Below are 16574 nucleotides of genomic sequence, written 5' to 3'. Positions count from 1 at the left end.
TGAGCGGCAGCACACGCACATATTATGAACATCTCGAAATGCGAATATGATCCTGTGAAAGTTGTTTACAATATTGATCATCAAAAGAGTTTGTAATTTAGTCAAATGTTTACAAATACAAGCGCAGCCGTTTAAAGCTCATTTGTGGTGAATGATGTCAGAATTTACCGGTATTTTGGAATGGATGTGTGAATGCTCTTTTCCGGAAAATTTCCGTGATGTCCTCGCCTGTGTGAACAGCGCTTTTTTGAACATACCGGTAAAGTCGTTCCGTAAATTTTCCGGATATTTTTCGGTATCACTGTGTGAAAGGGGCTTTAGACACGCAGGTGAGCAGAAACCAGAAGGACAGGCGCAGAGCAGGTAAAATCCATAAAACTCAAGCTGGCTGCAGAATTGTCCAAATTGTTTTGTTAAAACAGTTCAACTGTAATGTTGATCATTGAACGAGATTTTAAATGTTTAAAAAATTTACCGGTGTGCAGCGGCAACAGATCATGCCAGCGTTCACTCAGACCGGATGAATTAATTACAAACTTTTAGTTTGGATGTCATTATTATGTCATTACAGTATAATTATTATGTAACAACATTGTTACATTGTTATAACATTGTAATTAGATGGATGACAGTAGGGCAGAGTGGGGCACAAAGTAACACTTTTTGGTTTTGGTCAAATAATAAAGAAAGTATTGGGCTTAGACAAACCATTTGTTTTTACCAACAAAACACAAGCCTCTCCTACAAATGAGCACTAAAAGTAGGATCGCCGAACCTATGGTTTCTGTGCAGTGTTGCCAAAAGTGCCACGAGTAAAAATGTTAATATTTAACCCACCTGCGGGGCAAGTTGTTACAGACAGAGGGTTAGTTGTAACACATGCTTAAAAAGGCAGATTACACACAATTTAAATCCAGTTTACTTTAAATAATAGCTATATTTTTTCAGTACCTAGCTCAATAGATTTTTTTATTCTACATAGCACAGTGTGCTTATTTATTTATTGGATAAATACATTTGAATTGATTTAGATTATTATCCATTATTATACAATGCCTTGTAGTATTAGCAATAATATATATATATATTTTTTTTTATATTATATTTTTATTTCCTTAAAGCAAGACAGAGCGATACAAAAAGCAACAGCAATTATAAAGACAATACAGAAAAAGCAAAAAAAAAAATAAAAAAAAAGGGACATAAGACAGAAAAAAAGAAGGTTTTAAAATCATTATTACATCAGTTCCTCTAATACTATACATGGGTCAACAATGTTACACATATATATCTAGGCCAGTGGGCGAAAGCAATATGGTGATCTTGCAGACGATAACAGGGTTATACCTTTAAATTGTTATTCTGGGCATTTGACAAATAATTAAAAAAGGGTTTCCAGGTGGCTTCGAAGCCGGCAATGTTGTCAGAAAGATTGTGTCTTAATCTCTCTAAATGTAAAGTGGTGGAAAATTCTAAAAGCCAGGATTTAAAAAGTGGTTTTGATGCCTTTTTCCATAAATAAAGAATAATTGGTCACACTTTACAATAAGGTTCATTAGTTAATGTTAAGTAATGCATTTACTAACATGAACAAACAATGAACAATACATTTACTACAGTATATATTCATGTTAATAAACGTTAGTTAATGAAAATAAAGTAGTTTATTGTTAGTTAATGTTAACTCATGGTGCATTAACTAATGTTAACAAGCATGGACTTGATGTTAATAATGCATCAGTAAATGTTCAATTATGATTAATAAATGCTGTACATGTGTTGTTCATGATTATTTCATGTTAGTAAATGCATTAACTAATGAACCTTATTGTAAAGTGTTACCGAATAATTTTTTTTAGCTAACACCATTCCATATTGAACAGCTTTTTTAAATTGTTGACTGAACCCACAAAGTGAGTCAGACCAACCAAAAACAGCGATTGCTGGATCAGGGGCTTGGTCACAAGAATAAGCCTCAGAGTAGAAGTTGAAAATTTCGCTCCAAAACTCAAAAAGTCTTGGGCATGACCAAAAAAGATGTCCTAAAGAACCTTCCGCAGATTCACATTTGTTAAATTTAGAGGAGATGGAGGGGTAGAATTTATTAAGCTTAACCCTAGAATAATGAAGCCGATGTACTACTTTATATTGGATTAGTTGATGTCTGGAGTTAATAGAACATGTATTTATGACAGATATTTATGATAGACAGTCTATTTATGATAGACTTTTCCCAGTCCTCATTGTTAATTTGAATGTCTAAATCTTTCTCTCAGGAGTCTTCCAAATACAAGGTAGATATGTCAAACTGATTATTAAAAACGTCTATAAAATGGGAAATCAAATTAGAGGCATTAGGAGAGGCAGAAAGTAATTTATATATATATCATGTTCATCTGCTAATAGTTCAAAGTGGGAGATGGATGTACGAATATAGTTTCTCAGCTGTAGATATCTAAAAAAATCTGACGGTAAAAGATCAAATTTTTGTTTCAGGTAAGGGAATGTAGCAAAATTTCCATCGATGTACAAGTCTTTTACAGTGACCATTCCTTTACTGGACCAAACTGAAAATGTGGAGTCATTGAGTGATGGCTTAAAGGCGTGGTTATGAGCAATAGGGGTGGACAATGTGGTAGATGGCAACTTAAACGCTTTCCGGATCTGACACCATATTTTGAGAGAGCTGCTAAGTATAAAGTTTGTGTTGACTACTTTTATCGATGGTGAAGGCGCCGCAAAAAGTAGAGAGAAAAGAAAGTAGTTTGTTACACTCTGTTCGATGGTGAGCCAAGATGGAATGTCACCTGCAGGATGAGATGTTTTCCAGTAAGATAAGACTCTGCAGTTCGCAGCCCAATAATAATACTGGAAGTATGGCAGGCCAATTAAAAATCATTTTATTTAAAAAGTTCTCAACACTCAAAATTCAAAAATATTGTGTTAGTTTAATTGGTGTCCAACAGTATGTGGTTTAATTTTAACACCCTGTTACAACCCCGCTGTTTCATGTTTTCCTCAAAACTGGCTAGCAGTCACTGTGTGATTCTTACATCTTTCAAAAGGGTTTTAGCTTTTAGCCTAGAAGACGGTGATCACAACAATATAAGATTTCACGTTCATACTTTTACAGATTTTTTTAAATAAAAAAAATATTGACTATGATAAAAAATACCTTTATGCTGCAAAAATGGTTTCTCTTGTGTTTCTCATCCAAATTTCACAGAACTTTTTCAATAATTGTCAGGAAGACATCTGCTGACACTGTGGTGAAAACCTCGGAAGTATGCCATGATCAAGTCTGAGCAAATACCTTAAAACTCTGTGTTACACTTAACCCCACGTTACTTTGTGCCCTGCGCTCCCCTATTGTAAATGTCTTCTTGTATACTTCATGTACAGTACAGTATGTTTTATATTGTGTGTTGAAGAGTACAATTGCAATGAAATATAGAAATGACTAAAAATTGAGATTTTAGTAGTTTTCAGAAATTGTAATTTTACATTCAGTATTGAAGATTTCAACTTCAAAAATGTTGAAATATAAGACTTTTAGAGATGGTAGCAATCAAGAGATACAGTATCATAATCCAAATTATTATGTGCTGTGAATGATTTTTACAGCATTAAAGGAGTCATCTTCAAGACAATACTTTCTGTATAAAACTTAAAATCTAGACTAAAATCAAGGACAACAAAAGTTACATGTTTTATGTTTAGTAGAAGTGAATGAGTCGACAGAGAAGCTGACTTAAACTTGCTCAGAGAAACGCTGATGCTGTCAAACATGGTTTACTACACTAAGCCAGTTTAATGGTGAAGGGATTGATCCAATAGGCCTATTGATAGAAGGTTTGTGAAGACATTTCATGCTCCCTTAATTAGCATTTTGTAGTATATTAAAATATTTTATTATGTATAGTATTTTATTTTAATACATTTAAGCTCTCACACAGCTCTCCCACCTTCTACTTACAACAGGGGTTGAGGAGGTTATCAAGCCATGCAGCTTGAAAGACGGAGAGGAAAAGACGAAAGTCTCTGCATGGGCCTGGCCTGAGGTAAAAGTGACACTCATCTGAGAGGTCAAATATTTCATACACAAAACATTTTAAAAACATAAATGCAAACAAACTATTTTATACACTGCTTGGCGACTACAGCTGACAATGCTTGATTAAATGTTTTGAATGAGCACATGACACTATTCAGGCATTATTCATTTAGTAGTCATGATGAAATGTTTGCTACTGGAAATAAACACATTTTGTATTATTGTTGGAATCTTATCAAACCATGATCTTATTTAAAACTGTTAACATTAAATGTAATTAAATACATGACCAGCACTTGAGCATTACTTAGCGTCTGTCAGTAGTGATCGCCTGCCTGATTTGACGAGGTTGTTCAAAATTTGATAGAGGTGGTCACCTCCCTTCTACATGTCTTTGCAGGAAAAACACAGTTATTGTAATAAGATGTGAGTGTTTCCAACAAAAACAAAAAATAGTGATAGCTATATGGCTTGGGCGGTATCCAAATTTTGATACCGTCAAACCGCCTCCATATTTTACCCCGGTATCCGGTATTACCGGCGTAATAAAAAAAAATTATGACGTAAGGCTCAGACAGCGTCACCAAACTGTTAGCTTGTGCCTAAACCATTCAGAAACTGAATACCTTATATGCGACCTTATGTTCGCGGTCACCTGTTTGTCTTGTTAGTATTCTTGCGCGGGACACTCCTCTCATTCGCATGCAGACACACACACACACACACACACACACACACACACAAAGAGAGAGAGAGCGCGCCAAGCGATGCACAGCACCGCTCTCGCTCTCGCTCTCTCTCTCTCTCTCTCTCTCTCTCTCTCTCTCTCTCTCTCTTTCTCTTTCTCTCTCAATTCAATTCAGTTCAATAATAATAATAATAATAATAATAATAATAATAAGTATTTATTCAGAAAATCATATCAATAATGATTTACAGCAGCGGGAATGCAGCGAGCTGTAATCGGGCCATAAAAATTAGGCATGATGAAGCCTGAGTCCGACAGGTACATTTTGATGAACAGCTTTATAAAGCCCGAACCCGTTTACAGCCTGACATTATACAAATGTGCTCATGCACACAGCTCTATTGCCTTTTTTTAAGAATGGGTCATTTATATGTTTTAACATAATTTATTTGTAACAAATGTAGACTATATGCCACTTGGAAGTTGGAACAAAAAAATAAAATAAGTCCTCTGTAACATCGTAACATCGCAACACTCTAAATAGGTCTAACTTAGGTATACATACCCTTAGCCATTAAATTGGCTAACACACCAATGAAAATAAATCTTGCTTAACAAATCAAATTAAAATAAACTATAAATGATGACGGGCATTTTGGCAATAACGAAATTAAGATAAAGGCTGTGCAAGATTTGTTTCGCCACTTTTCTTCACAATCTGGCATTAAGGTAAAGCTGAATTTAAAAATTTTTTTGCCAAGCCTGTATACTCTGTCTACATTATGATTATATGGTATAATTAATATTCATTTATAATTTAAAAACCCTTTACTCACCAAGATTAGGCTACATGTTTTTTTTTTTTTTTTGTGGAGGAACATTATTAAATCCACAGGCTTTCAGCAGAACTGAACACCCTTTCCTGCTGCTACAGGCCGAGATGCAGAGTTCTGATCTGGCTAATTTTGCAAGTTTTGGGTAGGATTATTTGTTCATCATCTGCCGGGAACATCCATTTTATTTGCCATAACAGTAGTTTTAATGTAGCAAGTCACCCCATCTTTGACACTGTCCGCTTGCGGTTTGCGCTCTACCGTAATACGCAGTGTATAAGCGACCGCCGAAATACCTTGGCGACTTGAATAACCGTTCCTTCTGAGCTAGTGACTGACTTGACCGCCGTCAAAATTAGCTTTTTTTTTACTTCTCCGTCATCATTTGCTTCACCTTTGCAGGGATGGATTTTAATGCAGTGATTTGGATTTTTTCTGGTCCCTCCGGGCTTGGGCAAAGATCTTCAGCTCTAATGCAGACCTCTAGTTTATATTTACCACAACTCCCATCTGTTCAGTCGAAACCGGAAATACTGCCAAACTGCAGGTCACTTTGCAGCGCGACTTGTCACCTCACCTCTCCCCCTCCCTCCCTCTCCCTCTCCCCTCCCTCCCTCTCCCTCTCCCTCTCCCTCCTCCACACTGTCCTGTGATGGCAATCACACATACGTTTTTGTGGGCATTAAATAAAGGATATTTAATATTTTATGACGGTATAACAGTATTGAAACTGACACCGTTGCTATTTTTAGATCCCGCGGTATACCATAATACCGTAATACCGCCCAAGCCAAGCTATATATATTTCACAGATACACGTTACAGGATTGATATGAATTCTTCTCTCCAACAAAGATGACACTAAATATAGTATTATTGTTTATACATATGACATATAAGAATAATTAATGCAATTGTCAACCTTGCCATAAAAAAAAAATTAAGTTTTCACCAAAAAAACGGAACCCGTTTTTTTTTTTTTTTTTTTTTGTCTAAGCAAGTATTTTACAGAACTTTAAAAATGCTCAAAAATGTCTCTGTCAGCTTTTTCAAACAATTATATTTGATTTACCAAAGTCACACAAGTGGCAATTTCACATCGGTCACATCCATAACGACACTTTTTCCTCATAAAGGCAAAAATATTACATAAAATAAAATCAATCATTTTTGTTTTATAGAGAGCCAACTCTTATCATTTTGATGATCCTTAATTCTTTTGGGTCGTGCAGTTTAATTTAAAGAATTTCTACAAAGTATTATCATTTAAAGTACAAAACATGTTTATAGAACGATAATTTTCTGATCCCATAACTCTGTGGTCAGTTGTTCTGGAAAATATAAACAGTTGAATACAGTGTTAAACAAATATTTTCTATGTGAATTTATGTTTTGAGTTTTTACTGCAAATGTCACATTTTCAGCTAAAATCTACTGTATATAATTAAGCTTAAAATTACTTTGTTTCATTTAGTTACTGGATATATAATAATTTTAGTCTTAGTTTTATGTTTTACTTCACACATATGTCACATGACTAAATGTAGGCCTAATAATGTTATTTTGAGGTTGTTCTGTTAGCAATTACAACATTTAATATAATTTTCTTTAATTAAATCAAAATTATTTGAGATTATCTAATCTTAAAATGACAGTGTTTTATTTAGTTCCTGGAAAATAATGTTTCAGAATCAGTTTGGTGTTGTATTTACAACTTTATTTCTTGTATTTATGTATATATTTGTGGTGAAAATACTGTTCCTTATTATTGAGAAGTGAAAGATTAAAGATTATAGCTTGTATCTGCCTGTCTGTCTATTATATATCTAGTTTAGATTGCTTGTCCAATATGGTGTTGAGATTTTGAATGTAAACAAGTGTTCCGGAATGCGCTGTCATAGAAACAGAAGAACGCAGCATTAAAAGTAGAAGAGAGTTCAGAATCTCCTCATTGCGTCTTCTCATTGCAGTTGGTAATAGTAGTGTTCCAAGTGAATTCTGTTATTATGGCATTGAAAAGAAAGCGTTGTTCTCAAGACACTCAAGTGTATGATTTCCATACTCGTACACCTCCAACATCCAGCGCCAATGTGGCTGAGAACCATTCACCTGTTGGTGTTGGTAAGGAGATTGAGATACAAGTGAGAAAGAAGAGGAGGTGGGAGAGTTTTGAAAAGCCGCTCTCCCTTTACGCTGAGGGTAAATCCAGTCACTGTTTGTCAATCTGACCATGCTTTGTGTTCACTAGATCTCTGTACATGTACATATAGGCCCAGACAGATTCTGTGGACATGTTTTGCTATTTCTGCTGAGAATTTTGTTTAAAAAGTCTGCAGATTTATGAGGAATAATTTTGAGAGTAAAGTAACTAAAAACTGAACACATACAATAAAAAATAATAATAATTTAACTTTTTTTAGGTTTATAACACAAATTTAAGTAGAACAAATTGTTTGGTAATCAAAGTTTCTCATAATTTATCCACTAAAAGAGAAAACTTTAACAACAAACTGTACTGTACAGAAATCATTTAAATAATTGCAGATTATTAATAATATCACTGAAATATAAAAATGGTATAAATATCAATATTCAATAGACTCAATAATGGGCATTAAATGTGTATGATTCCGATTTGTTGAAGGCAAATTATGAGCATTCACTATAAGAAACCCAATTCATGACTGTTTCTGATCTCTAAGATGAAGTGTGTCTTTACACTTTACATCAAAATACAAATCAATTTTATAAGCCATTATCATTATCATTAATGCATGTCTTACATCTCTAAATACAGATGACAACCAGTGGATGACTTTTCTCAGTGGCCAAAAGAGAAAACGAAGTTGTCACAGCTCTCATGTGAACGATTTCCATCCTCATACACCTCCAATATCCATCACCAGCCTTCAGTCCACTGATGTTGCTGAGGAAAGTGAGAGAAAGAGGAGAAGGACTGACAGTCCTGAAAAGCTGCTCTCCTGTAAAGTCCAGAAGTCCAGCAGCAGCTCTAGTCAGGAGGATCAGACTCCTGTTCAGATCCACAAGAAGAGTTCTGAAGGTGAATCTAGTGGTCATTTGAGAATGTGTGGCCTTCTCTCATGACCCTCTTCAGTATGAAGTAGAGTACATTACATTAAGTTCTGTAAATATAAGTATATATTTTTTAAAAGCACTCTAAAAGTTTCAATCACTGTTTGCTGTATTTTGAAGTGTCCACCATATCAGTATTGTGCAGGTTCATTTTCACGATGTATTGAGTTATTGAATATAGTCATATGTCTATTCCACCTCAAACATTACACACGTGTCTGTCAGTGCTTGACATTTCACATCAGCTGAAATTATTCATCTTTTAACAGGTGACATTCTGGACCGGTATGAACTCGGCAAGGAGATTGGAGAGGGAGGATTTGGCAGCGTCTATGAAGGGAAGCGCTTGGAGGATGGCCTTGAGGTGAACAATCCCTTTAACATATATTATGTTCACTTTTTAGTGCACTTGATGTGATTATAACAGAAGTGTTGTTTTGTTGAACAGGTGGCAGTAAAAATTGCCAGAAAGCCATCGAACATGAAATACATCAACATCGTAAGTAGACTTAAACATGTAAAGGCACTGACAACAGTATATTTGGGGAAGCAACACCGCCTAACTAATCTTTCTTCTAGGCTGGTCATCCTGAGCCCCTTCCTTTAGAGATCGGCCTGTTGATACTGGCTCATAGAGGCGGCAAGGTTCCAGAGATCATTGAGCTGCTGGACTGGCAGGACCAGCAGGATCGTTACATCATGATCCTGGAACGACCTTCACCATGTGTAGATCTGTTGGACTTAATAATGTCTCTTGGCTCCATCACTGAACGCCAGGCTCAAAAGATCATGGAGCAGGCAACAACGGCCGGTCTCATGTGCTGCAGACGTGGGGTATTTCACCGAGACATAAAGCTGGAGAACCTGCTGGTCAACACGGACACGCTGGAGGTCAAGCTAATTGACTTTGGCTGTGGGGCTCTTCTCCAGGAATCTGGCTATGACAGTTTCTGTGGTATGTATTAAACTTAACACCTGTAGTCTGGACTGTCAATTTGACCAATCATGTATTTTCATGTTACAGAGAAAACATGCTTTAGTGTTTCATGCTGAGACCAAATCTTGTTCCTTCAGGCACAAAGGAGTACTTCCCACCAGAGTACTACCTGGACGACGAATATCATGCAGAACCATCCACTGTATGGTCTTTAGGAGTTCTGTTATTCCTACTGCTGTGTCAACGATTTCCTGAAGTCACGGACACGCAGAGGATCGATGATGGAAACTGGACTGAGCCTGGATTGTCAGAAGGTAAGACGTCATTCATCACATCATAGACGAGCAGTTCATGGATTAAAACTAAGAGTTGGATATTGGATAATGGTGACAATGTTCTGATTCTAAAGTAGAGTAGAGTCAGATCTTATAGATGAATAAAATGACAGCAGATGTAAAGTTGAAGTTGATAATGTGTTTCTCTCACTTCTTCCCACCATCGTTCTGCACAGAATGCTGTGACTTGATTCAAGCTCTCCTGCAGGAAAACCCAAGCCAGCGGATTCCTCTGGAAGAAATCATTCTCCATCAATGGTTTAAGGTACTGAACTGTAGATCAGCTTCTAATGATTTGGAAAATAGATTCTCCTTTCATTTGAAAAATGTTTTTTTTTATTGTACATTTTATGGCTTTTGTTTATTGTGACGAATCTGAATCAATAACCTTGATTTGGTGTGTGTCTGAATGTTTCAGGTCAAGGAATAAGCAATAAGGAATGTAGTGCGAATGGATGGGAAAGATTATTTGCACTACTGAGCACCACAGTTCCTGACGCAAAAAAAGTACAGATTCAACAGTAGAGCTTAAAAAAGGACACAGCAGCAACAAAGAATCCCAGAAAAAAAGGTCACAGCAACAACAGAAGATCCAGAAAAAAAAGATCAGGCCTCAAGAAAAGATCCTGGAAAAGACACAAAAGATCCCGAGAAAAGGGCACAGCCCCAACAATGAAAACATTTGTAAATAAAAACATGAATAAAATATACTTTGTCGCACCAGTCCTGTTTTCATAAAAAATACATCAAATCAGCCACGATACTGAAAAAGCAGACAGCAGTGAATGAAACACTTAAACAAATTACTCGAACACTTAAGTACCAGGACAACTAAACACATACACACTCACACACACACTTATAAACTGATGTGACTGTAACTGAGCAAGGTTTTAGGAAATTGTGAACAAATTTAGTAATTACAGCACAATGTAGTAAAAAGTGGGTAGAGGACTGTGCAGACACTCTCTCACACACACACACACACATACACACACAGAGGCTTGAACATATCTCTTTAAGAAGATATATAAGTAATGATGTTTATACTGTACAGACTGTATTTTTTATTCTTCTACAATAACCTCGGGGTCATTTTCCTCTCGGGGACCAAAAAAAAAGTTCCTGTAAAATCAAGATCTACTGGTCTGACATTTCCTCATCTATAAGATTGAATAAAAACGTAAGTTCAGACAGTATCAGTCAGAGGCCACTAGAGGACAGACACTAGCCATTCTGCTGGAAAAGCAAAGAAAATTGGTTCATTCCAGAACAAGTGTTGAAACCGCATAAGGCCTAAATGACCTTTAACCTTTGATCGGTTTTCCCTCAAGACTCAGTTTTATTACTTGAATTTTTTAAAAAAATTAGGATTTTTTCCACACTGTTCTTAACCCTGGATTACCTAGTAAATTATAAGCAGTGTGAAAGAAAAAGCTAGATATACCCAGCGCTGAGAATGACCCAGAGTTGACCTTTCCGAGTTTTAAAATCCAAGACACAATTAACAGATGTAAGACTGTGTCGCGGGACCAACGGGATTCAACTAAAATAAAGTGGACAGAGTTTGTCGGTCATGCTGCTTACAATCTCAAAACATCAACAATCACACTCTTACGTAACATCATTAACTGTGTCATACATATAGGCGTTATAACCTGATTAACTTAAGAAATAAACAAAGAAAATTTCTGTGTGTGTGTGTGTATATATGCGTGCGTGTGTGTGTTGAGACATTCTGAACGATATCTCAATATCTCAAGCATTCAAACATCAGACAGCTTCTAGGCTTTTCGCACACTTAACCCTCTACCGCATGGTGTTGCCATATGGCAACATCATATTTGTGTTCATTCCCCTGTCACTGTTTCTTTAAGACCAACATTGAATTGTTTTAGTTGGAAAGAGAAGACCTTAGTGTGGCCAATGATGTGCTTTGGTTAAGTAACATGACATGGGGCCCTATCATACACCCGGCGCAATGTGGCGCAAGGCGCGGCGCAGTAGTCTTTTAGTAGTTTCAGCTTGGCGCAAGAGTCGATTTGAGGCGTTGTGCTACGCTGTTTAAATAGCAAATGCATTAGCACTTATATGTGTGCCCATAGGCGTTCTGGTCTAAAAAGGAAGGCGTTCTGAGGCGCACGGCTGGCGCGTTGCTATTTTGAGAAACTATAATAGATTTTTCATTAGACCAAAACAAACCCGGTCTAAACTCCGGCGCAGAGTTGCGCCTCGCTTACGCACTGCTTAATACGCACAAGAGAGCAATAGGCAAATATCTTTACATATGAAAAAAAATTAATACTAAGGATATATAGGATATAATAAGAATAGATATAGGATATAAATATAAAGGATTAAAATATTACAAAACATATTATTTTCTAGCCTACATAAATATGAAAAATCACTGCTTTTATGTCTTCTTCATCTCGGAAGGCTTTTTCAGTTCATTCTTAACAATTTGCTTTTGTATAATGTTATTATTATTAGCAGTATTATTTATTATATCCATATTTATATTTGTTTTATTTAAAAACAAGCTTAAATTTGCCCACCTGTCAGGTTTTAGACCATAAGGGGCACAGCATGTGTTTTAGGATATAACTCAGGTTTTTGAGCACATTTTGTTATTATTATTAATTTATTCACTTGCTGGAAATTAGAACTGAATTTAGAAATAGTTTTAAAACGAATATTTGCGCTTTACAAGCAAAATTATTTATTTATAGACTAATTGATGTCTGTGTGTAAAGGTTTCTCTATTTAAGAGCGAATGTGAAAGTAGATCCATTATCTTTCATTCTCACGCAGTAGATGCTCTGTTTAACAGTTTTCTGTTAAAAAACTGTTAACTGTTAACTTTTTTAAGTGTTTGCTAGTGAAATGCTCAGTTTTTCCACTTAGACTTACTTTGCGTCCTGTAAATAGCGAATGCGCTCTTGGCGAGACGCAGCTGGCTCTTAAAGGGAATGGGAGATGAGACTCTAATTGGTTTATTCTCAAAACACACCTATAACTCATTAAGAAAATAACTCAACCCTTTTAGACCATGCGTCACATCGCAAAGCAGATTTTCCCATCCTTAAATTAGCAAAAATGCGTTCTGACACACCCTGAAAGCATTTGCGCCCTGCGTTTTACGCTCTGCGCATGGACCGTCAAAATAGAGCCCATGCAGTGTTTTTCTGTGACGTGATTTCTGGCAGACTGGCGTTCATTGTGAGTAGTTGCTGAATGCAAACGTAAACGTCAAAAAAGACAAAGCATCAACTCATGTCAGATCAACAAAGAAATCTTTAACATCATCTCCAGTAAGTTACGATGACATATTCACTACTCATTTTTTTTTTTATCAATTAAGTTTTCTGTAAATCGTTTAAATGTATGTGTTTCCAAGTGCCAGCACTGTGGAATAGTGGAACGTGCAATATTGCAATGGGTTAGCTAGCTAGGTCAGCTGTGAACTTTTAAGTTGCAACAATAACAACATGAATGCTAGTAATGTATTGTTGATTAGGTGTATGTTAATGACATTTGCATTATGGATAAAATCTAGTTTTAATGGCAATACTACTTTTGAATAGATATGAGAATGATGCAGACTGGACATTTGGTAAGAGCAGTGATGGAGACAGTTCGAGTTAGTTAGCTCTGAGGCAGATAAGACAGGCGTAGTAAAGTATAGTGTAATTTATAAACATTGTTAGCTAGTAGCTACTTTATTCTGATGTATCTGGATATACTAAACTTGTTATTTATTTGTTATAATATTTACTGGAGAAACTATTTATCTTTACTGTATGTTATATACATGACAATAACATATTAGCTTTTTAGTAATATTAATCAAAAAAAAATTTAATAAATGAAAGCTATTGGAATATCAGCTGTTGGAAAGTATGTACTGTATAAGGTGTCATTTATAAGTTAAGCTCCTTACCCAAGGCTGAGTGTACTCTCAGCAGTCTTATTAAAACTGCTTTAAAATGGTAAAATATACATCCAAACTGGCAGCTTATGTACAAAGAAATTCACTTCAAAAGATAAAAAAGGCAAATAACTCAGGAAACAGTTGTTTCCAATTCTCCACTCAAAAGCTCTCCATGACCTCTGACCTGGCTGGTTAGATAAAATTCTTTGTAAGAAGTCTACATTGCTGTTATTTGCCAAGGCTTGAGATGAGACTAGAAAATTGAAGAATACTGAAGACGTCAATCAATGCTTGGAGTATGGATGGAAATTATACATCAAATATAAAGAAACAAGAGACAGATGGTAAGGGTGGATTCAAGAGAAAGTCAAAATAAGACAGGAAAATAAGACAAACAACATAAAAAGGTCTTTTAGTGGCGATACCTTCAATACTTCATTGACTGTTTCAAATGCCAGTAGCGGATCTGCTGGTGCTCTTTATAGTTAATTACAAACTTTGACATAGTTAATCAGTATGAGACAAAAATATTGAATAATACTCCAGTCTACACACTGGTCAAAAACTTCCAACTCATGTGTAATAGCAGCAAGAGCAGAGAGCTATTTTTTATATCATCACCTTGAAATTATAAGGTTGTATATGACATTTTTGTCAAAACTGAGTTATTCACATATTCTTATTAAATGACAACTTATCTACATTGTGGCATTTTATTTATAAATTCTCAACATTTTAAGGCTTTGTATTTAGAAAGCAAAAAAGGTTTATCTATAAAGTCGAACTCTAGCTTAACTCTATAAGGTTCTTTGTCTTCTTCTTCATTCTTTTATATCACATTTTACCTGTTTTTATGTTTTTTTTACTCATTTTATTATTTGTTTTTATTTTTATTTTACTTGTTTATTTTATTCTTGTTTATGTAAAACACTTTGAATTGCCACTTTGTATGAAATGTGCAATATAATCAAACTTGCCTTGCCTTGCCTTGAGCCAATCAGCATTTCCAATGCACGCACAAGAGCCAATCAGGATCAGCTATCTTTGCCATTTCGCCGGACTGCTCTGTTGACAATGTGAAAGACCAGAATGAAACACAATATTAGAGTCGACTAAATAATGCAGCACCACATAAAATTGAGCAGAAACCTGAAACTTAAAATGTGTGTAAATATGATGATTTAGAGGCGTTTTTGACAATGAGATGAAATGTTACACATTGTTGAAAAAGAGACAGTTATTAAAAAATGTAGTATTTTCTTTTCGGCTTTGTCCATTCATTAATCTGGGATTGCCACAGGCGCGCACCCTACTTAATGATAGATGCGCACATCTACTTTAGTGAACAGAACCTGCATAGGCTGTGGATAACAGGTAATAAAGTTGTTAATAATAATCAGTTTGTGGCACAGAGTGATAGTTTAGGAGCTGCGTGCAAAATATGAACAGCACTTAGCAGTGAAAATGAAACCGAAATCGTGCACATCATTGAATTATAACACATTTTAGAGTTATGATTGCGACAAGCATTTGATATGTTTTTTCTTTCATAGCGAACACACAGTTGTGCATGAAAATAAATGTTTACAGTGTCAGTATAACTACTCTAGTCTATATAATGTTGATTTTACCAGTGAATAAATGGTCTAATAATTTTGTCAATGACAGATTGCAAGCATAGGCCTATAGCTCAAACATAATTCAACATCAGAATTATTATAAGTAGAATAGAATTATTAATAGAAACCAGTAGACCTACACACCATAATGTTGTTTTACCATGTTTGATAAAAAACAATAATAATTGCAGACTCATATTAACCTTTATTTTACATCTACAGAGTCGTGAGAAAATCGTGAACTTTATTTTAAGCAAAAAATCGTGATTCTCATTTTAGCCAAAATCATGCAGCTCCAGTTCACAGTATGTTAAAAGGTAAACTGAATTATATACATTCATTCTGCATGGTGCTAGTTCAAAGTTAATACGTTGACCTTAAAATTAAAGGGGATGGAAATGTTGTATATTTCGTGGCATTGTTATTTCACTACAGCACCCAGAATGCATTGTGATGTGTACCGAAAATGCCTGGTTGTTGTAGTTGTTATCGAAAAGAGCAAAGTAAAACGGAGAGCAGTCGAGCCAGCCTTTGTGTCATCTTATTCTTTATGCAACGTTCATTATCCACACGTATATATTACACTGTAAAAACGCCAACTTTCAAAAAGTCCTCTGAACAAAGATTAATAAGTTAACTGAATTTAAATATTTTCATTTGATATGCTGACAAATAATAGTTAGTTTGTTCAACAAATATGGTGCTTCAATGTGAAAAACTTAAAATATTTCGTTGAACTAATACAAAATTCTTAGTTTTGCGTTGATGCGTGCCCTTCTTGTTGGCGCATGCACCTTATAAGCTTCTGGCGCATGCGCAATTTACTTCCATAGCTCACTGCAGGGGGTACCTGTCACGTGCGCGCGACAAAACGAACCATCTTTCTTTCTGCGGAGCTACGTGTCAATCGTTTTCATAATCGATTGTATATAATTGTATACATGTTTTTTGTGCGATGTGCTACCCATCTGACTGCCCGATCTATTTTACCAGTGTATTAATGATGTGAGAGACCGTGATAGAGCGGTTAAGAGTAGTGGTGGGCACAGCGAGGCTTCGTGAAACACTGAAACAGTCGAAG

The 16574-nt window shown here is 35.6% G+C and overlaps 1 protein-coding gene across 3 annotated transcripts; it reads left to right on the top strand.

Annotated features, from left to right (window-relative positions):
* Positions 1-6571: 6571 nt before the first annotated feature.
* Positions 6572-10650, top strand: pimr78 (Pim proto-oncogene, serine/threonine kinase, related 78). 3 transcript variants are annotated; one of them, XR_012395058.1, is made up of 8 exons: positions 6572-7774; positions 8373-8636; positions 8938-9032; positions 9117-9167; positions 9248-9623; positions 9693-9919; positions 10117-10205; positions 10359-10650. XR_012395058.1 is itself a non-coding variant. In XM_073931698.1 (8 exons), exons 1-8 carry the CDS (start codon positions 7582-7584, stop codon positions 10368-10370), a joined length of 1257 nt encoding a protein of 418 aa, XP_073787799.1. In that variant the 5' UTR covers positions 6572-7581; the 3' UTR covers positions 10371-10650. The 3 variants fall into 3 exon arrangements, 2 of the variants coding, with proteins under 2 accessions (XP_073787799.1, XP_073787800.1); XM_073931698.1 differs by having other exon boundaries at positions 9743-9919; XM_073931699.1 differs by having other exon boundaries at positions 7529-7774; positions 8373-8696; positions 9743-9919.
* Positions 10651-16574: the final 5924 nt, after the last annotated feature.

This window comes from Danio rerio, chromosome 19, assembly GCF_049306965.1.
Source record: "Danio rerio strain Tuebingen ecotype United States chromosome 19, GRCz12tu, whole genome shotgun sequence".
Lineage (NCBI taxonomy): Eukaryota > Metazoa > Chordata > Actinopteri > Cypriniformes > Danionidae > Danio > Danio rerio.
This window is presented reverse-complemented; position numbering and strand designations above follow the sequence as displayed.

Coding starts and splice junctions, on each gene's coding strand:
- pimr78 (XM_073931698.1), top strand. CDS start 7,582: ATGGCATTGAAAAGAAAGCGTTGTTCTCAAGACACTCAAGTGTATGAT. Junction 9,033..9,116: donor GCTTGGAGGATGGCCTTGAG/GTGAACAATCCC, acceptor TTTGTTGAACAG/GTGGCAGTAAAAATTGCCAG. Junction 9,920..10,116: donor TGAGCCTGGATTGTCAGAAG/GTAAGACGTCAT, acceptor CGTTCTGCACAG/AATGCTGTGACTTGATTCAA.